The sequence below is a fragment of the Lycorma delicatula genome, chromosome 4, assembly GCF_047948215.1.
Source record: "Lycorma delicatula isolate Av1 chromosome 4, ASM4794821v1, whole genome shotgun sequence".
NCBI classification, from domain to species: Eukaryota; Metazoa; Arthropoda; class Insecta; order Hemiptera; family Fulgoridae; genus Lycorma; species Lycorma delicatula.
This window is the reverse complement of record NC_134458.1, coordinates 147,316,498-147,342,438: the sequence shown is the minus strand read 5'-3', so window position 1 is coordinate 147,342,438 and position 25,941 is coordinate 147,316,498. Positions and strand designations below refer to the sequence as shown.

Genomic DNA, 25,941 nt, shown 5'->3' with positions numbered 1-25,941 from the left:
ATGAATGTTCAGATGCTCAAAAATTGCTGTGAACTACAAAATCTTGTCACACAAATCCACATTGCTGTATTAAATGATCGCTGGCTGAAGGTATGCGGACTTGCTGACATTAGAAACATCTTGATAGATGACCTTGTCCACAACATTTTACATGATATTTTGGGTATGAAAAAGCTTTCTGCTCGATGGGTGCCATATTTATTAACAGTTGACCAAAACCGTATTTAAGATGAATACTTCTAAAGGGTGTTAGTTATCTTTAAATGCGATTCTGCTGAGTTTCTTCAATGGTTTTATAACAATAGATAAAACATGGATTCACCATCACACACCACAAACCAAACAGTGGGTGGGAGCAGGTGAAAGTGCGCCAAAGAAAGCAAAAACAGTTCCATCTGCAGCAAAAGTCATGGTATGGTTTTTTGGGAATCTCATGCTCATAGAGTACTTGGAAAAGGGCAGAATCATCACCGGGAAGTATTATGTTTCACTACTGAACCAATTGAAGGGTGCTATTCTGTCATCTAGCCAAAATGAAAGTGCTATTTCACCACAATAATGTGCCTGCATACACATCTAGAATTGTGCACACTATGACCTATGTTTTGAAGTATTTCCACATACACCAGATTTACTCCCAGTGATTAGTTTTCCCAAACCTAAAGAAATCTCACTAGATGAAAATGCAGTTCAAATGGTAGGTGAAAACTTAAATAAATGCTTAGTTTTTACAGTTGGAAAATTACATTGAGGTTATTAAAAAGTTGGAAGGTTGGCAGTGTAATTGAATTACAAGGTCTGCATTGAAAGATAAAAAAAAGTATTCCTAAAATCTTGTGTTTTCTTTGTCAGGCCAGAACTTTCCGAACAACCCCCAAGTTGTAAATTCTACATGATTGCATTTTAGAATTTCTGTTGCCCATTATGTGAAATTTTTGGGTGGCTTATAAGATTATAAATTGTTGTGGGACCATCAAATCAAATTTGTTCGCAACAAAATCAAACTATGCTATTTTACTTTGAAGCATCATAACAAAATACAAAGCCAGTCATTATTAAACATTCATCATGCATATGTATATATTAATATCTGAAATATATTTCTGGTGGGATTCTTTTAAAACTGTAGAACATGTTTTCAAAAAACAAAAATGACCCAACAGATCATGGTTTGGGATCATTAATTTAAAATGTTTTGCTATTTAGTAAATAAAGAATTTGAATTTATCACGTGTATTTATTTCTACAAATGTGCTATCTTTTAAAAAGAAGTGTTTTTAAAGACACTTGTTCAGAAAAAATAATATATTTATCTCTTTCAAATCAAACAGTGTAATTATTTTTGCATAAATCAGTGCAGTTCTTTGACATTTGAGAAGAGCTTTATTATCCATATGTTGCAATGATTTTATGAAATATCTACCTGTTTAATAAAAAATCTTTCCATCAATCTGTTTGAATTAAAATTAAAGAATTTTCTTTCATGGAACAGATATCACTTTATTAATGAATTTTTAATTAATACAAGTAAAAAATTAAAAAGAGAATGAATTTTTTTCATTTTTATATTACTTCTTATACAGTGGCCAGGAAGTCACCATACCCCTAAAGTTAATAAAAAATATGAGTTAGGATATATGTTTAGAATATATGGTATTTTCGTTGGGATCAGTTGGCAGCAGTTTTTTACATCGCACACTAAGTAAAAGACAGTTGTACTAAAATAGCTGACATGAGTTATTACAGCATTGAGGAGCAGTTAATGACAAGTGTATTGGTTCATGAATGACAACATACAAGTCAAACAATGAAGCTATGTTTTGCTCAAAAATAGGCTGCGGAGTGAATAAAAGTTAATGCAGTTAGAAACATGTGCTGCTGTTGCAGTTTCCATTGAACAGTCCCCAATAAAATCAACTTGTAAACGGCCAGCTGAACTTCTTATACCACGGATGATAATGCAAGACTGTATGAAAAAGGACTTGAAAGTTAGTTTCATCCAATGTTCATCGGTGAACTGTCAGATGCAGACATGAAACGTCGCATTGCATCCTGCCGGGCTTTATTAGAAAAATTCTCCGCTGCAGTGCACCATGGAAAGGTGCTTTTTATTGAAGAATGTACAATCTATCACAATTCGCGTGCCAGAAATGTGTTATTTTGGACAAAAGAAAATCCTTATTACACAACAGAGTTGGAAAGAAATGCACCGCATATCATGATATGGACTGGAATGACAGCTCATCATTTGTTTGGTTCTTATTTTTTTGACAAACCAGTGAATTCACAAACTTGTTGGAGGCATGGTTAATACCACAGTTTCAAGAAAAGGATCTCATGGAACAAGTATAATTGCAGCAGGATGGAACACCTGCACATTTTGCTCTATCAGTCTGCACATTTCTGAATGAAAATTTACCAGAACGTTGAATTGGTTGCGGTACTCCAGCATCACCAGCTCCATTATTATGGCCACCATGAAGTCCTGACCTCACCACACCAGATGATTCATTATGGGGAATTATCAAGGCACACATATCTGCATGTCGCTACACCACAAATGAAGAATTGCATGATGCCGTGAGGGATGCCTTCCGTAACGTAACACCAGAAATGCTCCATCACATGTCACAGAGGGCTTGGTGACATATAGAATTGTGTGTGCAACATGAGGGTGAACACACAGACCCACTGGACCATTAAAATTAATATTATGTATCAAATGAGTAAATAAAATAATTCATTATTATATCGCATTTTTCATTTATTACTCATTACAAATTTTTAGTTCTAACCTCAGGGGATATAGTAACATCCCAGCCACTCTGTATATTTGTTTGCAATACATAATTTTTTATTTGTTAATATAGGTCTGTAGAACTTTGTTTTTATTTTGATTAATTGTGTACTTCTGACTTGGACCTGTTTTGGTGTGATGGTTTCATTTTGGTTTACATAGTTTTATTTTTTATATTACTCTGTTAATATTTTTACCACTATATTGATTTTAAATAAAACACTTTATTGTTGTTGTCGTCGTTGTTATTTTAATTGCCTATTTTATGATGAAGATTTTATCATAGTTTTCCTTGTTTTATCCTGGTAAAGTATTGGGGCAGTTCTTTTATATTTCATGAAGTAGCATAGCCCAGTACTCCCTGACATTCTATGTAATATAAAATTATGTACCTAGCTGAATAAAATGTGTATTATTTAAATTATTATCTTGTTTGTTTTATATTATAGATATTGACTTCTTTTCCTAACTAAATTATTGTATTTTTGTTATTTTTTGCAGGGTGATTATACCATCTTGTCAAGGTAAAATTTATCGTTTCTTAAGGTATACAATGCAACACTGGCCATTAGATACATCATTCCGTTTAATTCTTGAGACATGGCTTAGTTATATACAGCCATGGAGATACCAAGATTATTCAAGGTTAGTCATTTAGCTGTATGTTTAAATGAATTAGATATGAAATATGCTTATTTATAATTAGATATAAAATATTATTAATAATTTCAACCCTAAAAAAAAGAAAAAACCACAAATACACCAAATTAATAGTAAGCTCAATGTAAACTTAATAATTCACATAATAAGTACAATAACTCAGTAATGCATTTCATTTCTTTAATGAGTCAAACTAATTTTTATCATAATCAACTGAATTAAAACTCTTATCAAGACAACTAAGCAAGGCTAGTTGTTCTGATAATCAAGACAGGTGTGTATTTATGTTCATCATCCATCAGTCATCATCTATCAACATCCATCAATCATCATTTATTTTTAATTCTAAAATTCTTTATTTAATTGTATTCTCAAATATTCTAAAAATTTTTGTTTAATGGATTTGATAGCTAACAGATATGAATGTAAATATTTCTTTACATTCATTATAATTAATCTTATATATGTTACCATTAATAAATTTACTTTATGATGTAACTATAGTATATTTGAGATATTTTGCTAAACTATTTACTGGTATAAAAGATGTATTATAATTTTCAGTATTACAATTTAAAAAACATAAATAACTTAAAAGAAAAACTTAATAAAAAATGTAAATTATCAAAACAAAATACCCAAGAATGTATTAACAGCAATCAGGTCAATGAAAATCAAGATATAAAAAAATTGAAGCAAAGTTAAATTATATTGCCATTAATGTTAGAACAAACACACCTGTAGTTATCAATAAAGAAAAATCTGTCAATAAAATGAATGACTACATAAATTAAATTAATTTCCTAGAAACAAATGACCCTATTAACAAATATTTTTAAATATTTAAATCTATTATGAATAACAAAAGAGATATTTTAATTTATAATAATAATAATAAAGATTGCGCATTCATAAATATAAACACAAGGCCAAGTTAACATTTTTAATTTCTAAATATAAGTATGAACTTTGCCATACTTATGGGCACCAGATACACAAGTATAATATACAATGAAAAAAGTAATGATCAAAAAATCAGAACAGATATGGGCACCAGATGTTTGTCCATGTTTGTATCTTAAAAACTCATTCTGATTTTTATGGAGCCTAAGAGATGATGTATTTTATATGAAAATATATATATAGGCATAATAAATATTAAGTAATAATTACAAGCTTAGCCTATTATTAAGGTGCTTCAGAGCAAAACAGTACGACTGGATTTTGTTGTAAACCAAATCAGTTTGATCATCCCACAAGATCTTTTCATATAATAAACACTCTTAAATTTTTCTTTGTGGATAAAAGATATACTATTGTTATCATTAATCAGAATTCTATCCAAAATGGTAAGTGGAAAAATGTGGTAGGTGATTTTGGACTAGGAAGAAGAAATGAAAGAGGAGAGAAACTGATTGATTCATTTTTGTGAGGCTCATAAACGCTATACATAAAATTTATGGAACAGACACATGGCCTGAAGAATTAGTTAAAACAATTCTAGTCCCATTACCAAAAAAGAGCAATGCTAAAAAATGTTCAGAGTGTAGAACAGTCAGTTTTCTATGTCACGTAATAAAGACTATAATAAAAGTTTATTAGGCAGAGTAGAAAAAGAAAATAAGGGAAAATGTGGGAGGTGACCAATTTGGGTTCAGGAAGGGAAGAGGAACCCGAGATGCCATTGGATGTCTGAGACTGCTAGCTGAAAGAATGATGGATGTGAATAAGGAAATGTTGATTTATAGACTAGGAGAAAGCTTTTGATAAAGTGGACTGGAAGAAGCTATTGGGAATTTTAAAGAGTATTGCCGTGGTTTGAAAAGATAGAAGGTTGATAAATGATCTTTATGTAAGGCAGAAAGTAGTTGTCAGGGTGGAAAACGAAGAAACAGAACAACTAAGTATTGACAGAGGTGTAAGGCAAGGATGCTGTATGTCCAACACTTTTTAAGGTTTATTCGAAGAAATTGGTGGAAAAGGCCTTCAAAGACAAGGGATGTTGTGATGTAGTAGGTAGAGAAACACTCCTCCTATACAATCAGTTAAGTATACTGGTGATTAAGCTGTATTAACTAAATTGGAGGAAGAGCTACAAATAATGGTGGAAAGAATTGCAAGCACTGGTGAAGAATTTGGAATGAAAATTAATGTAGATAAGACTAAAGTTATGATAATTGGCAAGATAGAATTAAGTAAGTATTGATTGAATGGAGAAGTAATAGAAGAGGTGAAGTTATTTAGGTACCTATTCAATTTAGTAAAATGGGATAGAAACTGTACAGAAGAAATAAGAAGCAGAATTGCGATGAGAAAAGGAGAATTTGAGAAGGTGAAAGGATTAGTAACTGCAAAGAAAATACCAGCAGCATTGAGAAAGAGATTTGCCAAATGCTTTGTATAGCGTATGGTGTTCGGTTGTGAGTCCTGGGCAATAAAAAAAAAAGAAGAAAAATATTTAGAAAGTTTTAAGATGTGGAGGAGAGCAGAGAAAATAAGATGGAGTAAGAAAGTGAAAAATGAGGATCTGCAAAGAAGAATAGGAGAAGAAAAGAAGATTTTGGAAACAGTAAGGAACATGAAGGTATCATGGATATGACATCCTTTGAGAAGGACTGTATACAGCATTGATTCCCAAAGTGGTCCAGGTGGGCCCCCAGGGGTCCATGGGAGACTCGACGGGGGTCTACGTTGGCGTGACAAAAAAATGGGGGTTCACGAAAATTCATCTGGTTTCGATAGTGAAGAACTAAAATGTTGGCTTGACTTTGCATATCAATCTAGGCAGATAATATTTTGAGAAGCTCAGCGACTGTTACTTGTAAAAACTTGCATATTCCATATTCAATACAACAAACGTGTCGAGACTTGCAAAGCGCCGCCGCCGCCATCCGCAACGCTTGTTTGATAGCGTTTCCCTTGTCATATCTTGTCGAAAAAAGTTTTAGTGTCGTTACAAACCTTTTATCAAAAAAAAGGACCAGATTCAATATCACAGAACGGGGAGATTTGCGCTTATTCCTAACAAAACTGAAGCCAAATATTGATAATTTGCTGTCAATCCATCAAGTACATCCCTCCCATTAAAATTGTAACTATTTTGTGATTGTCATTGTAGAAGTTACATTACGTTATTAATGTTTAATTTTAATTATATTATGACAATTTTATTATATTACATTGCAATACGATAACAATAATAATTAATAGCGTAATCATTACATATTTGAATAAATGCAACACAAAAAAATATACTATTTTTCTTTTGCTTTTTACCACTCTGAACGGGAAGTATTCTAAATAAAATAAGTGAGAATCGATTACTTTCTTGTGCTGTGAGTAGATGTCAAAAATGTAAAGTTGGATGGAAGCATTTTTTTTGATCGGCCAACTTTACTTTTTTGACATCCACTCACAGCACAGTCGATCAAAAATTAACCGATCAATTCTCACTTTTTTTCGGAAGTTCTTAGTTCGTGGAACTCAGCCATAACGCAAATTTTCATAGTTAGATCTAATCTTCACATTTTCCGTCGACTGGAAATATGGTAGAAATGTAACTCCAGGGGGTCCACCGGAACCAGCAAAATTTTGAAAGTGGTCTATGAGAAAAATAAGTTTGGGAACCTCTGGTATACAGCTTAGGTTACTTGAAGGGAAAATAGAAGGAAAACAAGGAAAGAGTAGAAGAAAGATAGGAATGACAATGGACATAAGAAAGGAAAGAAGTTATTGGCAAATGAAAAGAGAAGCTCAAGATCGAGAAAAGTGGAAAAAATTGTTCAGTTGAAACCTGTCACAAGGCAATCCACCAAGAAGAAGTAGATACACTTGTATCATTTATAAAAATGTTTCCAATGAATGGCTCAAGATTTTGAAGCAGGTCATTAATAAACATTAAGAAAAACAAGGAGGTAAGAACACTTCTCTAAGATACTGTGTTATACATCTTGAATTTGGAACCTAAATTTTACCTGTGTATTCTTGACAAAAGATGAAATTTCTGTTACTTGTTTATGATTGGTAAGGTATGACTTTAACTAGTTGCAGGATGTTCATCTAATACCATAGCTATTAAGTTTTTAATCAGTAAAAAATGTGCAATTAAATCATTATTTTACTAAGATCACAAAAAACTGAAAATGGAATGTTTTTTTATCTATGGAATTTAAATTGTTTTCCAAAACTTGGAAATGGTCAAAACCAGGCTGAAAACTTGTATTCTGTATGCTTTTCAAGAAAAGTTAAAATATTTCTCATATACTTTAGAAAATACAGACAATAATGAAACTGTCTAAATTAAACGATGAATCTTTTTTAATATATACATTAGTAAAACTAGCAAATTCTTTAAACACAGATTTTTAGAAGATTTGAAAGCATAAGCAAATAAAGAAAGAATTTTCAAATGCTGGTTACCTCATTACACATGAACAAATACAGAAAACGATTATTATATTTATTATCTGAACTTCAGTCAGCATTGTTTCTGAAATAACTGGTGAACTATTTCTGTTACTGATGCAAAATCACTGTATTTAATATTTATGAGCAAAAAAATGTATGTAGTAATACTTGGTTCTGGCTATAATGATCTCCCAAGGAGTGTAAAATTATTTGGAAAGCTTTTGTAGCCAAGCAAAAGTAGCCCCTCCAGACAACATGATCAAAAAATTAGAAATGTTAATTTATTAATGCTTGAAACTACAGGCTGATGTCCACTTTACAATTGTTGCCACTATTATCTATTGCTATAAACTAGTATGCATATCTGTCTTACCTGTCATTTAAATGATAATTTCTGATGTACATCAGTCAACTACATAGATGAACTAAAATTTACCCATAATTTAATGTAAATTTATTGTATTTGTATTTTTGGAATATTTTTCTCTCGATGATTAATGTTGAAACTTTTTTCCCAGGATTGGCTGACTGCAATAATTACTATCATTCTCGGATAATGTTAAACACTCAAAGTATTAATCTTTATAATTCATAGTATTGGGTTTATTAAACACAGCTTCAACTACTAACTTCACCCTATCATTAAAAATTTCTGGGTATTATTATCTCACGTCTTATAATAAAAAAAAATTATCTATTATTATTATTTGCTACAAATATTTTTACGTGTGAAGTAAGACTAGTTCCTATTATATATAAACATGTGATAATGTAGTAAAGTCTTTCAATGAAAAGTCCTTACTGGATTTCAGTCCATAATCCCTTTATTTAGTTTGATTGTAACATCCTGAAAAATCCTTGCCTCAATAAATTTTGTTAAGCTAGAGGATGGGGTTACACTTGCATTTCATTTTATTTTTTTCTTACTTCATTAGTCATATGTTTGAATTGCTATCTGTATGAGCTCCATTACCTTATAATTTTCATCACTTGAAAACTAGTGGTAATACTATCACACTGTACTTTAGTACTGATACTGGCGGCGTACACTGATATTTATTTTCATTTTACTTTTTAGATGATGTTCTCTATATTATAAAAAAGATTTTTAAATAAATGTGAAAAATGTTAAGAATTGTTAAAAAATATGATTCTAAAATTTTCAAAATAGTATAATAAAAAATTAGGTTACATAATGGTTGGAATGTGTAATTTAAAAAAAATCATTTTGGAAGGTCTTCTTGTTAAAAACTCAATAAGTAATGACCAAAGGATTAGAAGGGTTCTGAAAGTGCTTGGCCATATCCAGAGATGGTGTTAGTATGACCAAATTTCTATGACATTTGTCAAATATTAACCTTTAGATTACATGCTATAAAGTTGCAATGCATTTAGTTGCTTGCTTACAGTGATGGAGTAAACCAAACAAGTTTTGAAATTTTCTAAAAGAAAGAAGTATGAGCTGTATAAAGAACTTTGTTTTAAAAGGTTTAATCCTAATGGACATACAAGAAGAGTCAGATTCTTGTTCTTCATTTTCAATGGTGAAAAAATGGGCTACTGAATTTAAACATGGTCGTACATCCATTCAAGTTATTGAATCCTCAGGACGCCCAAAAAATGCTACAAACAACAAAAATTCACAATGCTGTATTAAATGATTGCTGATTGAAGATACACGAGCTTGCTGACATTTGCTAACAGCGATTAAATATCCGTTTGATTGAACATTTCTTAAGGCTGTTTAGACTTACTTAAAAATGATTTCTCAGAGTTTCTTTGATGTTTAGTAATATTAAATGAGATACGAATTCACCATCATGTGCTAATTACCAAACAGCGGGTAGGAGTTGGTAAAAGTGCACCAAAGAAAGCGAAAACACTTTCATCTATAGCAAAATTTATGGCTATAGTTTTTGGGGATTCTCATGGTGATGTGCTCAGAGACTACCTGGAAAAAAGCAGGACCATCACTGCTTCACTATATTACCCTTCACTACTGGTCCAATTGAAGAGTACTATTCAGGCTAAACATTCACTCTGGCCAAAAATAAAATGCTCTTTCACTATGATAATGAGCCTGCACACATGTCAGGTTGTTACTATAAAATTTTATCAAACCTACGCTTCGAACTGCTTCCACATGTTCCATATTCGCTGGATTTTACTCCCAGTGATCACTTCCTCTTCCCAAACCTGAAGAAATGGTCACTGGATGAAAATTAACTTCAAATGATAACAAAGCTGATTTGATGGTGAGAGTAAGTGATTACAATTTTTCAGAGTTGGACGAAGCAAATTATTCTCAGAGTATTAAAAAGTTAAGTTGTTTGAATATATCGAATTGCAAGATGATTTCATTGAAATATAGTAAAAATTCTGAAAAATTTTGTGTATTTTCTTTGTCAGGCTGAGAACTTTCCAAATGGGTCCTTGTAAATTAAGTGTGTTGCACATACAAACATTTAAAATCTTTTACTCATATTGTGTAGGTATGTTAACGTATGTAATTATGTTAATTATTGATGAGAGATACAAAGTTATGATTCATCATATAAATAGTTATTCACTATAGATGGACATTGTAAATGGATTTACGTAATATTTAATTGAAATACTTTTAGTGCTGTTATTTTTGTAAAGAAATTATTGATTTCATTGTTTCAGGAGAATAAGAGAGTCAGATGAAAGATCACATTCCGTCGATTCTCACTGGATGCCATTTATTGCTGAAAACTTATTAGGATACTCATTAATATTTCAACAACTAATTGTTAGATTTTCACGTGTTGACCTTGCTACTCCAAAAAATGCACATATGTTGTACAGGGTTGGTAAAGTAAGTTTTCCCTGAATTCTGTTTACATTTGGAGTGTATATATGAAGTATGAGCTAGTTTTTTCTAGTTGTTTTTTTTATGTTTTTGTTTCTCTTTTGTAGTGGAGACAATTTATGTAATCCATTGTTTTGTCCAATTTGTCCTAGCCTCTCTTATGGTGGTGACCAATTAAAAAGTTTCTGAGATACAAGCAGAACTAGTCAAAGTTTGTCTGTGTAAGTAACGATGTTCATTATAATACCAAACTCTTGAGAGAGGGTGATGGTGATTGAGTATTTACTGCATTTTGGTATGCTTGACATGCTAATATGTAACAATTTATATGGCTCAGTTGATAAGGCAACAGTAAAACTACTTTAATCCTCAATATCCTAGTAGGACTGGATAGTATGCTTGTTACTCTTGATGATGGCTGTGCCATTTTTAAATGTAATTTGTTTTTCGTGTTAGGTTGCCTTCAGTAATTTATTTATGTCACCTCATATTTATAAATATATTGACTCGACAAGCCATATGTCTAGATCATGTTTGGTAGTTTTCTTGTTAAGTTGCCTTGTCTCAAATTGACAATTAAATTTTCCTTTTAAATCTACCTACTGTTTTACCTTTCTGTTAGCTTCCTCTTTGTTCAAAATATTTAGTTTGTTTATTTTTTCATTATATGACTGCTGAGATCTGTTTCACAGAGCCTAATAATAATTATTGTGACGTTAACGGCAAATTTAATTATTTAACATCCAGATTAATTTATCTTGTGCAGTGTATGTATCTTGATAGGTAGCTTGGGATCATTGGAATGATATTTCTTTTTTTTCTTTAGTTTTGTATTAAATTATAAATAAAACAAGAACTGTGTTCTTAGTTATGTTGAACTGTGTGAGGTGTTGTGGTAACTTCATCTTAGTACATCAGTGTAGTGGGACTCAGTATGGATTTAGCAGTATTAGAGTATGATTTATGTAAGTTTTAAACTTAGTAATAATAATTGTGTATAATGTATGCTGCAACTGAGAATTCCACCATCTGCAAAATAAGTTTTGTAATAAGCTCTTGTTAGTCAGAAATGTAAAGTAATTGACATCATCATCTTACAGAGAAAATATAAAGAGTGAGTTCATTAAAACAATGGTGAGTGTGTTTAAAAAATAGGTGAATCAATGTCTATTTTAAATACAAAAGTGATTGGTTGACTATCACAAAATGATGAATTGGTTAAAAAGATTGATGATATGGTTTTATATAACCAGTGAGTGATTCAGTGTTTGTGAATAATTCTTCAGATGTTTACCTCAGTTCTTATCAAAGTGATCATTTTATTAAGAACTCTAGGCTGTTATAAGTTTTGTGTTCAGTGGATTTTTAAACTTATACAAGACACATTAGATACTCAGTTTTAATCCTTCTTGAAGGTATTATCAAGTCATTATATCATTGAAGGTGATGTTTTCTTTGACAATATTGTTGATTAGACTTGCAGGTGATTAGACTTTGATTTCATATGTAAATGTAGTTACAAAAAATCAATTTAGTAAATCCAGGTCGTTCTCCCTCACAAATAAAACCAAAAAAAGTTAGTAAACACTTTTTTCCACGCACAAATCATGGGAACTATCTTTTAAGGCAGAAGATGATTTCATAGTGCATTATACCACATTCGATTTAGAAGTGTTATTATTAGACATTGAACAAAATTAAGAAGGACCATTAAAAAAAAATGTTGTGGAATGTTATGTTCTGGTATTTCAACAATGCCTGTTCAGTTACTGCTGAGTGTTGTCAAACCTTGCTTTGACAGTTGCAGTAGGAAGTGTTTGATCATCCTCCTTATGTCTGGATTTGGCACTCAATGATTACTATACACTGATAAATATGAAGAAATAGTTGTATCCTTGCCCTTTGATGGCAACGAGTTGTAATTCAGTCCGGAAGGATGGCTAAATCATTGAGTAATTTTACAATGGAGTTAAAAAGCTTACAGAATGTCTCACATTGCTGGGGAACTATGTAAAAAAGTTAAATATTACAATTTGTTATATTTAGAAAAGAATAAAGCTGTTTGTGTAATCTTTTTCTTATAACTTATCATAACCCCTCATATTTTCAAAAACTTAGATATATGAATTGTTTTCTTCACCTTATAGCAATTTGGGACAGATATTTTATAGAAGAATAAAAATATAAAAGCATCAATAGTTTTAAGACATATTTATTTATTAAAAAAAAATTATTAAATTTATTTCTTCTAACTAATCTTTCTATTAACAGATTTTTGTTATTTTGTTTAGGTTTTTTCATTGGCTAATTTAACTGATTATTTAAGAGATGTTGAAGCAGCTCTTGAAGAAGGTAAACCTGTTTGTAGTAAATGGTCTGGATTAGTAAGACAACATATAGTTGATCTTGAAGGTTCTGGTTTCCAGTATCAAGCACTTTTTGGATCTGAAACTAAATCTGAGGTATTATTAGCTTCTTTTTTTGAGGGATTATAAGGCCTTATTGTTTATTTAGTTACTAGTTCCCCATTGCAGCTTTGCTTGCACTATATGGTTACTTACATTTCCTGTAGCAATCAATTCTTTTATTTTATGTTCTTTAGTCAAGTAACCAGAGATAGGTGCAGCCAGTCACACATACAGTTATGGTAGCAGTGGCTGTGTTGGTTGAGCCACAGTGCCGTATATCTTCGCACCTCTTAAAACATCAGAATTAAAAAACCCTAAAATGGTTTTTAAATATTTATCCGAAGAGTATTTGCGTGCCTAAATCTACTGAATATGTAGTTTACTATTATTGGGATTGGGAAAATTTACAGTCATTGTTCAAATTTTTTTTTACCTTTCTTCATCCCCTTTCAAGGTCAAATTTAAAAAATGTATAAATTGGTTTATTAACATAAATATTCCACTCACCAAAAATCAGGTTGTTTTCTTCATTCGTTACCAAGAAATGAAAAAAATAACAGGGTTTAAAAAAAATCAAAACTTCATTTTAACACTTTTAATCACAGACTTCAAAAAATGTAGAAATCTGGTTTTAGATATTCATATTAGGATTACACACACCAAAAATAAGTTGATATCTATATCTATTATAGAGAAATAAAAAAAAAAGTTGTTAATCCATTTATTCCATTAAACTCATAATTTCAAAGTGGATTCACATACACTGTAAGGAGAAAGTGTATACAAATTTTCATCAATTTATCTTCGGTAGTTTTTGCTGGGTTTTGATCACTCACGACATGTTATTTTATTTATATATATATATATATATATGTAATATATTTAGCATCCCCCATCTCTGATTTGTCCGAGATTATAATGTAGCCAACCCATTTCCGAACAGTATTAAATTGGTACAAGTTCTGGGTATGTTATTTTTTGCAGCATTTTGATTTTCTGGTAGCAGAATGTATTGACTTTCCAAATTACCATTTTTGGAAAGTCCAGTATATAATTGTCCATGAGAAAAACAGTATGATTGTAAATCAATACCAATGTGTTTGAATGTCTGACCTTGCGCTTTATTGATTGTTATAGCAAACAAAATTTTTACAGGTAACTGCAGCCTCTTGAATTGAAATGGTAAGTCTATTGGGATGCGGGGTATAAGAGCAAGCTCTCCTGCATCAGGACCAGTCAAACTAGTAGCCTCAGTGATGTGATTTGCATAGTTTTGATTTGCAACCTCGTGCCGTTACATAACCTTGGAGGGTTAAGGTTTCATAGTAAAATAATTGGAACTCCTATTTTAAGATTGAAACCACGAGCTCGAAAACCCGCACGATTAAGAAAATTTAACATTAAAAAATTCTGGAGACTAGGGGATTGCATTTTCAGTTTGATTACAGAATCTACAGATCAATATTCCTTGCTTTGCCCTCCACTTTTTCTAAAATCACATTACTAATGTCGAATGCAAAAATGTTTTGAGGAGTTATGATAGATCATTCGCAAATCCACTTATATGGTTTTTGTAAAAGCTTACTGATTTCTGGATAAATGAGATCATCTGTATGCACAACGGTACCAATGTTTTCATCGACAGAAATGTAACCATCATTATGAGGAAGAATCCCATTTCCAATGTTTAGTAGTTGTAAGGGAAGGTTAGCTTCACCACCCCCAAGATGAATTCTCATATTAGTTCTTAAGTTAATAGCAAGGACAAAATTCCGTAAGGGTGATGATTTAAGACGTGCCTGAACAACAACCCTAGTACCTCTCATGATGACAGGCAATGTTTGCCGAAAGTCTCCAGCAAGTACGAAAGTTATACCACCCATTAATTTATCGCATGATCTAATATCTCGAAAGGTTTGATCAGTGGCTTCAATATCAGCTCAGTGACTCATTGTGCTTTCATCCCACATTATAAGCTTAGCTTCTTGCAGAATTTGTCTAAGTGGATTATTTTTACGAACAGAACAGAACAGATTCTTGCCCACATGCAACATTTAATGGTAACTTAAAAGTTAAAAAAATCGAAGTATCTGAGAAGAAAAGATTAGAAGCTTTTGAAATGTGCTGCTATAGGAGAATGTTAAAAATCAGATGGGTGGATAAAGTGACAAATGAAGAGGTATTGCGGCAAATAGATGAAGAAAGAAGCATTTGGAAAAATATAGTTAAAAGAAGAGACAGACTTATAGGCCACATACTAAGGCATCCTGGAATAGTCGCTTTAATATTGGAAGGACAGGTAGAAGGAAAAAATTGTGTAGGCAGGCCACGTTTGGAATATGTAAAACAAATTGTTAGGGATGTAGGATGTAGAGGGTATACTGAAATGAGACGACTAGCACTAGAAAGGGAATCTTGGAGAGCTGCATCAAACCAGTCAAATGACTGAAGACAACAAAAAAAAAAAAAAAAAAAACTAGCAGCTATTCCTGATGATGCTACACCAATTGCAACATTTTTAGTTGCGAAAACTTGAGCAAGAAGCAGATTTCTTAAGGAAGTTTTTCCAGTGTCTCTAGGAGCATCTAAGAAAAAAATCTTTGGGTTTTGCTAGCAACACTGTCATTTATATCATTAAACGCTTGACATTGATCTGGTATTAATTTAGAAAGATTCTAAATTCTTTCTGTTCATTGACATCGAAAGAAAGTCAACATTGTATCATAAGCATTAATGGCTTCTTGATTTTCATGTATTGGTGTTTGTAAACCAAAATCTTATAAGTATTTCTCACATAACGTAATGACAATATCTTCAGTCTCAATGACACCTCTATTCAATATTTCATCTGAAATTGTAATCTCAACGTTATTGGTTTTACATCATTATGATTTGATATAAAATATCTTTACAAAAATCTTTTTGAAACCTTTCCCACAATATGTGTCGAATAACTAAATGCCTTGGTGTAATAATCGGTTAGGTGTATTTATTCTATATCTCAAATTCACTGGTTAATATTTCTACAATAAATTCTTAAGTTAATATTTTCTCGTAATAAATAAATTCATTGTTCAGTTCATAGTTGAATTTAATTTTTAATATGTCGTAATGATCATTTAATCTTTAATATTTATTTTAGGTTTTATATCATATGAATATTACATTATTGATGAAGATTTGAATCGATGAGAGTATATGATGACAGAATGAGATGTTAATCTAGACTGAACAATACATTAATAATTAGAAAAATAATAAATATAAAATATCAGCTGGTAAAATAGGCTAGCTGAATATAAACAAATTTATTTACTTTAGAAATGAGTAAGAAGAATGAGACAGTTAATTTTTTTATAATTAATAAGAAGAAATGAGTCGTAGCAATACGTTCAGTTGGGCAGGATGACAAAAAACTAATATAATTGTGAGTAATTCTCTCAATTTAGGCGAAGAGTGACATAGAAGAATTAGCAAGCTTGTCTTTCCAGTGAATATTATTTTCCAATAAACCAAGTGCAGCGCAAGCAGCTTTATATGTTAGGTGTAGCATATCATCAACAGTTATCTAGTAGAACATACATTAAATACCTTAAAAGCCTGGTATTATGCAAGGGGTTCTTTCTTCAAGTAATCAAAAGATGTAGATCCTTTAACATTACGCAGTAACATACACAGATGTAAAATATTTATCGCTGAACAAATACCACCAAAATCATTCTCTATAAAAAATGATGTTGCATTGGTTTGTTTGTGCTCTCACATTTTTAATTTTAGCTGCTGTTGGTACAGAGCAGACCAATGGTGATGCGCTGGGCGGCTGCATGTGGCTCCCTCCACACTAAAAGCAAAGCTTTACTTTATGCTTCCTCCCGCTAAAAGCAGTCTGTTGTCAATTAGTTTACAGATTATTTAATTTAATTTCTAAGCGTAGAATATTTTATTTTATATTTGTATCTTTATTTACGTATTATTATTTACTAATTTGATTTATTTACTTTTATAAATTTGAACAATCAAATATACATCGCCTATCACAGAACCAATATATCATATTACCTGAGGAATATTGGCAGCTTACACTCTCATGATTAAGTAAACTGAATTTAGCGCAACATATCTGCCACCTAGCGCAGAGCCAATATACTATGTAAAATGTTGTTTCCTAAGCACAACATATCCTGTATCTAGTGTAGAGTCAACATAGTATGAGGTGTCTCATACTATGTGTTTTAACTTTTTAACTTGTTTTTTTATTGTTGTTTTTAATGTTTTTTTGAGATGAAATATATCTATAAACCTTCTCAGTTATGCCAAGAAACTTGGTAAACATTTGGTTGCAGGTAGTTTTTGTTTATTCCAACAAAAAAAAATTTCTCTTTTTGTAATAGTAGAGAGAGATTAGGCATGTACAGCACTCGGTTAAAAAAGAGAATTCTTAGACAGCTTATCCTTTTCCCACCAAACTATTAAAATAGTATACCAGATCCACAGTTCTTCAGATTGCAATGTGAAGTTGATAGTCTGTATTCTCTATTCAAGCCAGGGAATTCTAAGCTTTTCCCAGATTTCCTTGGAAAAACCTCATCATTTCAAGATTTTTCCTTATGTGCTGTTGTGTTATGGATATAAATGACATAGGCATTTACAATAGTGACATTAATTATTCCATAAAAGACCACTTATCATCCTTAATGATATTTGTCAGTTGGTTACATAACCCCTTTGATTTCATTGTGGAATTCTATATTAGTGGGTTTTCTTGTAGTTCCTATTTTGCCTTCTTCATGGGCAGTTGGCAAGATTATTGTGATTTTTTTTAAGTTTACTTTTGTTGGGTGATATAATTTCCTTCAAGAACCCAAAATTTATCTCTAATATTTCATTTTAGGCAGTATTTCTCATTTCCTTTTGTCTTGCTTGAGAGTCATTGTTGCATTAAGTTTATATTTATCAGTTATTTATGAGTTTATTATTTCTGATTCAGTAAAAATCAATTATTTTTTTATTTTGATATGTGCTATGTCACAAATCAAAATATGACTTGCCCTATCTGTGGATAGGGCAAGTCATTTCTTGACAAAATTGCATGCTAGGGTAACTGCAGTAGAATCAGTGCCTTTTCCAAGGTAAGGTATTTCATTGAACATTTACATAATTTTTAGATTGTACAGCATAATAATTTTTATGCATAAAAATTTCTGCTTAATAGAACTGAAATTAAATATACGAGAAAAGGTTGTTCTCTAAATTTCATCAGTATTAAGAAATGTCTTGTGATGTCCATCACTTTCTCCCCAATTCTGATTGAAGTGTCTTTATTTATATGTTATGTAGTTTTTTAACAATTGATGTAGAAATAATGTCTATGGGGCTTTTATCTTGAGAACATTCATTTTAAGGCTTGCATTTAACGTATAAAATACTGAAAGCAACAATTTCAGGTAGCTGTACTTTAAATTTTGATGACCTTTTAGCTTTTTCCTTTTAAATTTGTATTTAAAGAGAGAATAATACAAAGATAGATTATGAAAAGCCTACCTCATCATCAAGGTCTGAATTTTGATTGAAGAAATAATAATATTAGGTAAAAATTCCTGTAGAATGATTAGCAGATGCTTTAGGCTCATTTGATAGATTAATATTTTTTATCCTCTGGGGATAAATGTTAGATCAGCGTCAGAATCTGTCCAATGTAAAAATTCTTCCCAGTCTTAGGTTCACTGATATGATATCACTTTTCCCTGAAGAATTAACTTGTGGAAAATTATACAGGACAGAAAGAATTTTAATTATTTCATCACTTTAATATTGTACATTTTCTGTCTTAATATATTTAGAGAAAAAAATGTTTTTATTAAATTTGTTTGTTTTCAGAGGTGAATAAGTAAATAATGGAAAGCATCATTATCTATAAAAAAAATAAGCATAAAATAAACAATAATAATTATAAACGTTTATATCGTACAGCTTGACTATTAATTGTTCTATTAGTCCAAGAGCTAGAGCCGAAAAAGTGGTTTGATCTTTGTGGTAGACAAAATTTATTAGAAATCACTGTATTACTAAGGTATGCTATGGATCCGAGCAGGCTGACAGTTTTGTTGGTACAGGGACCAGGTAAGACAGGTGAAATGTGCCATTTTTCCAGGAAACCCTATCTATCGATGTGGTGCTTGAAAATTTGTACAGTGAAAGTTAACAATGTAGTTAACCTAAGTTCAAAAGGAAGGTTGATAGGTAGGTTGGGGAGAAGGGGTTGGCGGACAGGGGTAAAGTTGGCCAAACTTTCTGCAAAAAAATTTCATTGCGGATATGTTAGCGAATTGAACCTCTTGAATTCTAACATTTAACAATGCATGTGTAAATATGGCTGACAGCTTGGTTGATATGTAAGGCAGTAAAACAGAGCTGTATTGTTGTGCACCCATGTATGCACTATGTGCACGGAGCACACAGATATGCACTGTACATTGTAAATAACTTACATAAGTGCATTATTTATGCTTTATATGTTCATTAATGTTTAACAATTTAATTTTTCAAATAATTTATATCTTAAACAATAGTTTAGAGCCCTATTTACATACTAATTTTACGAGAGAATACTCACCGTGCAAAGAAATGTTATGTATGGTTTACTATTTATATATGAAAATAGTATATAATGGGCTATTTAGTTTGCAACAATCCATGAACTTAAATAAATAAATCAACAAAAAAATACAATTTTTGACATAGTGGGAATATTGAAACAGTTAATTTTTATTATCATATTATAGTATACAGTTTTATTTAAAACGTATGATTGTAAATTTATAGATTTTTTTTGAATTGCCATTTATCCTCGTCACTTTATCATTATCATCATGTAGAGTGTTACAATCCCTATTACATAGACCTTCATCACTTCCACATTCAGAATTACTCATATCGTTATCAGATTCACTCTCGAGTACAATTTCCCAAATAGATTCTGGCGGCTAAGGACCTTCAAACCACTTAAATTTATAAAAAGTGTTGATTGTTGAGCACTCTTCCATTTTCTTTAGGATCAAGATCAGTTGGAATTTGTTCATGTGCATTCAACCAAACATTCATTACATGCTCTTAAAGGTGTTAATACAATTCAGAGTGACAAGGCGGCAAACTCAAAGCATCAAAATTTTACAATTTTTTTTACAAGTGGTTCTTCAATATCGCGCATTTTATATTTCCCATTAAAAACTGCAAACCAAATATCATTAATTTTTTGTTTAGTGATAGTTTTCGTAAGATGTATCCCATACAAATAATTGTTTTTAATGTTTCAAAAACATCGTCATGTTCATATCTTGTATCTCCGAGAGTATAAAATGCTTTCTGATATTGATCTGATTTTAACATAATTTTTTCCCTCTTTTTTCCCCTTTTATGTAAGGTTGGATTGTAATCACAACTGTTAAAGCATGAAAGCCAGCTAAAGCTTTGCAGATTGTTTGCCAAAATTTTCAAATATTTTGCAAATATCTGAATTGCATTTTTCCTGAAATTTCATATTCTATCCAAATTTTTGAATTGCATTTCAAATTATGCATATTGCTTAATATAACAATTAAAATATCATATCAGAGCATTTTAATATTATATTGCATCTCTCTCAATTTTACACACATGGTAGACTATTTTTGTGCCAGCTTCTTCATGAGTGGAGCATCTAAAAGCAGAGTCAATCGACGTTTTAATGTTTCCATTTGTATCAACCAAAAAAACATGACATTCAAAAAAGCTTAGAAATATATATATATTTTTTTTTTTTTAATAAATGCTGCCATTTCATTATTAGACCAATCAGTTAAAAAGAATTGAACCAGAACCTGTTTAAATTTATTGTTGCAAAACTCTTTCATGAAATCTACTGATCTCATTTCCTCTGGACCTGATATTAAGAAATCTCTATCAGCCTCATTATTTCCTCATTATCTTTAATAGAAGGTTGAAAATATTGATCAAAAATTAAATGAATTTCTGTTGCTCATTTATTTGATTGCCTGTCATTGAGATAGTAAGTAAATTCCCAAAAATATCTCTTCCAGGCCGAACCTCCTGTACTTTATTATTGACAAAAATGTTTCTTTTGCGTTTGTTGATGCAAAATTAAGTTTTTTGTTCTGCTTAATTAGTTCTTCAAAATGATCCACGGATTTATCACACTTATTAATAAACGATTCCCCCAAATTATTTCCTTTGTTTTCATTGTTCAAAAGGAAATCAGCCATGACATCTAAAGTGGTTTTACCAGTGGCTATATTATGCAATTTATTATGATCCACTTCACTATCTTTAAAAGGGTTCATGTTCTAATTTATAGTATTTTTCAAAGATTCTATTTGTTTTTTTGACTTAATTATTCTATTTTTTTTTCTAAATCTGTAGTTGGTTCTTGATTTTTTGTAGGCCAGCGTACACATAGGAAATTATTGAGGTATGAATACTGCTACTTTTTCTCCATTGTTGTCATGCTGAAATTGAGTTGGTAAAGTGGGTAATACCAGTTAAACGTCCTGCAGCATCTGTATTTTGTTACCACATATAAGCCTAACTTAATATCGGCAGATGGCAGCGGTGGCTGCTCAAATGTCAGCAGGAGTACAGTACATGTATGCGCTGGTACAAGTGTCACTCCCGCCATGCAGATGACTGTACAGTTCTCCCACCATAGTGGCACCACCACTCTCAGACTCCAATAAAAGACCTCTTTTATTGGAGCCTGAGAGTGCACCTGCACGAGAGTGAATTTGGAATTCATTATCGACCACCACCTGGAGAAGACCAAGAAGATGATGGAAGAAGTTCCCTGGCTGCCTCAATGTGGAACCTCCCAGCAGATATCAACATCCCCGCCAGAGCAGCAGACCTGGCCGGCTTGCCTAGGGAGCCGCTGAACGCAGACACTACCTTCCCGCTCAAGCTCGCCAGGCTTCAATTGCCCTGGCTGGCGGACTCAGCAACAGGATCCAGCCCAGCATGGGATTGCTCAAGGAGAACTGCCTCAGCTGCACTGGCGAAAGATGACTGACACCGACCCAACACTACGGGGCTCTGGGGACTACCACTGCCATGCTGTAGTGGGAACCCAACTGCCATTGAGGGGAAGCCTGATCTGATTTCAATGGATAAGCCACAATTCCCCAACTACAGCCAAGTTGACTTCGCTGGAGACCAGCTTCCAGATCCAACAGTTCAAAGCTGACGCAAAATATGGCCCTTTTCAGGGCTACCACAAGGTTATAAAGTGCCACGTGCTGTCAAAGCCATTCGGTGACAATTTACGGTTTGCTGTAAGGTCAAGTCGATAAGAATTCTTGAAAATGGATTGCTCATTCTCTTAATACCCAACATCCCTCCTTCAAACTCCCTATAAAATTGTGGATAGAAATTTCCATGTTTAATAAATTATTGTGATATTGTGCAAGCCATCGAGCCCAATTTTGCTGATTGAATTTAAAGAACAAATTAGTTAGTTTTGATATTACAAATTTGTAAGTATCAAGATCACCCATGGAAATGCTTCAAGAAAATATTAAATAGTTTTGTATCAGTTCCATCAAAATCATAAAAAAACTGCAATCTTGTCATGTTTGCCATCTAAGTATCACGTTTGTGGGCTGAATATTTTAAACAAAGGTCTGCTAATTCTGTATTTTCAAATATTTCTGGTGATAATTTTTCAGTTTGCACTTTCATTAATAATGAGAAGTTAATTATCAAAACTAGTTTAAATACAGCATTTGTACAGGGTTGTAAATATTATTGGATATAGATGCTTGCTTCTGTTAGAGTGTTTATTCCGGAAAGAAATCCATTTAACGAGCAACTGGCTAAAAGCCCAGACAAAACCATAAGAGTCAAAAGGCTGTAGCCATCATTGTATTTTCCATGGGTCTTCTTTAACCGTCCCCTGGTCATGACACATGAAATTGCACAGCACCGTATGCCAGCCTCCTGGTCAAAATGCACATCAGCTATACAGACCTATTGCTGCTATCTAGTTTTATTTTTATGAACTAAACCTTTATAATACTATTCACAATTTTTAACTTACAATTAATTTTTAATTTTAATTTAATAACAGTTTTTAATTTTTAACAGTACAATGTTTTTAATCATCTGATTTGGATATGAACAGCTGTGTCTTGTTTTGAAACTTCGTTGTTGATTTACATTGTACGTGAAAATGACTTCTACAAGTGCCGATTATGTTTCTGACAGTGATGTTGAAGAATTAGTATTTTTAAGTGATAACGACTCTTAGTCGTTAGTTTTAGTAATATTTCTGATGACAGTGATTCTAGCGATAATGACAAAAATGTAGGTGATGTGGCTAGACATGATAATAGGTTATGTCAAGTTGTTGACTGGGTAAATCCCAGTAAATCTTACAGTTATGGTCAACCATCCAAGAAGTGGTTGAACTACATTTATCACTTTGTTATGAATGTCACTATTATAAATAGGGAATATTTTCAAACTAAGTCTCCAGCCCTGAATAAAGATGGTTTTACAAACTTAACATTCAGAAAAAATTTTATACAACTCATTGGAACTTTCTCCTCAATAAAAGTAGGAGGACGTAAATGAGGTTCTCCAGTTGCAATAAAATCCCCAAAATCATTCCACCACCTCATATAACTTGAAAAATATGTTCAGAATTGTGTACTTTATAGCTCTAAAAAGATAAAAAGTCAGTTAGGAAGAGGAATTAGGTCTTCATTCAAGTGTAAACAGTTCAATCTCCCATTTTGTAGAGTTGAATGTTTCCTTGAGTATAATCAAGAGAGAGGTGTTTAAGTGTCCCAATAAAAGATAGTTGGATTCTTTCTTAGTTTTAGTTTTTTATATTAATTAATGATAGGTTTTTAGACCAAATTTTATTGCTGTAGTGGTAGATATAATGAAATAAACAGTATGTAAGTGAAGATCAACCTAAAATCGATGTTTCTTCAAATTAATAAGGTAAGTTACAACCATATGGATAGTTGAAATAAAGACCAAGAGAGGGTTTAAACCATAAACAAATGAAATTTGCCTGGATAAATAAAAATACAATCAAAAAGTGGCTGTTCTTCAAACTGTATTTGTAAAGCCACCCTAGCAATAGCCAAATCATATGCTGACAGTATTTCAAATTTCAATTTGCCCACATTCTTTAGCTATTTCTAATGTTTGTACCAAAGTGGCATAAACTACCAATTTGTCTGTAGGAGAAAGATTGATCAGTAATTTTTGTTGGGGACCATAAGAAGGTCACCAAAGTATCTGCTCCAATTCTCTTTCAAATAATTCTTGTGAGTCGTCAAAAATGTATACCTGTATAACTAATGGTACCATGTATTCTATTGTATAACGTACAAAAGTATTGAAATTGTATAAGCGGAGATTCTGTTATAGTAAACAAAATTAATTTAAATATTAAAAAATCAACAATTTTTTTATTGATTTATTTATTTAAGTTCATGGATTGTTGCCAACTAAACAGCTCATTATATACTATGTTCATGTATAAATAGTAAACCATACATAACATTTCCTTGCATGGTGAGTATTCTCTCATAAAATGAGTATGTAAATAGGGCTCTAAACTATTGTTTAAGTTATAAATTATTCAAAAAATTAAATTGTTAAAGATTAATGAACATATAAAGCATTTATGTAAGTTATTTTCAATGTACAATGCATATCTGTGTGCTCCGTGCACATAGTGCATACATGGATGCACGACAATATAACTCCGTTTTACTCTCATACATATCAACCAAGCTGTCATTCATTTTTACACATGCATTGTTAAATGTTAAGAAACAAGTGGTTCAATTGGCTGACATATCCACAATGAAATTTTTTTGCAGAAATTTTGGCCAACCTTACCCCTGTCTGCCAACTCCTTCACAACAACCTACCCATCAACCCTTTTGAACTTAGGTTTACTACATTGTTAACTTTCATTGTACAAATTTTCAAGCCCAACATTGATGGATAGGGTTTCCCAGAAAAATGGCATCTTTCACCTGTCTTACCTGGTCCCTATACCAACAAAACTGTCAGCCTACTCGGATCCGTGGCATACCTTAGTAATACATAAATTTCATCCATCACAAAGATCAAATCACTTTTTCGGCTCTAGCTATCTGACTGTATGGCTTCAAGTGCTGAAATTTCAAGCCAGTAAACTGGGAGAGGAATTGGCTGGAAAATGTCCCCTCCAGCATACATACAAAATGTGTTTTTAAATTCCTGTTGTCTGACAAATAGAAGTTTATGTTTCTAGAGTTAATAGATCTATTAATTAATAAGGTTCATCTCTAAAGTAAAACAGTGTTGGGAGCAGTTCATTGCAACTGGTGGCATTTATTAGTTGCTAATGACCATTCAACTTGATGCACTTAGACAAGAGGAAACACTTGACTTACTCCATTGATAGATCTATAATTCAAAACTTGATCACAATATTATTAGAAAACTTTAAATATCAACTACTGTTACTAAATAAATGCTTATTATGCTTACTAGAACAGCCACTACTGTGGCTATGTTGTCACTGTAAATACAGACAAATAGTGCTTGTTGAGTTCATAAAAGTGTTGAAATTAAAAGTGTAATTTGTTTACATTTGAAAATTTATTATTTGGTTGATAAGGTTAATTATTATTTTTTGAAATTATGTTTACTATTAATATGTTGATAGTTGTAGGTATTGCTATCAGAATTATTTTGAGCATTGAATATTACAATGTACAATGTACAGTACAATGACAAAAACAATTATATATTACAGTGTATGTATGATTGTCTGGATT

At 31.8% G+C, this 25,941-nt stretch overlaps 1 protein-coding gene across 5 annotated transcripts in view; it reads left to right on the top strand.

The window, feature by feature from the left end:
• Positions 1 to 25,941, top strand: part of LOC142323936 (sphingomyelin phosphodiesterase 4-like) — a 115,926-nt gene that overhangs the window by 76,259 nt on the left and 13,726 nt on the right. For all 5 annotated transcript variants that reach the window (XM_075364325.1, XM_075364322.1, XM_075364321.1 and 2 more), the window contains 3 exons: positions 3,299 to 3,442; positions 10,532 to 10,703; positions 12,989 to 13,159. In XM_075364325.1, coding sequence (XP_075220440.1) covers positions 3,299 to 3,442; positions 10,532 to 10,703; positions 12,989 to 13,159 — 487 coding nt within the window. The remainder of the gene's footprint in view (positions 1 to 3,298; positions 3,443 to 10,531; positions 10,704 to 12,988; positions 13,160 to 25,941) is intronic.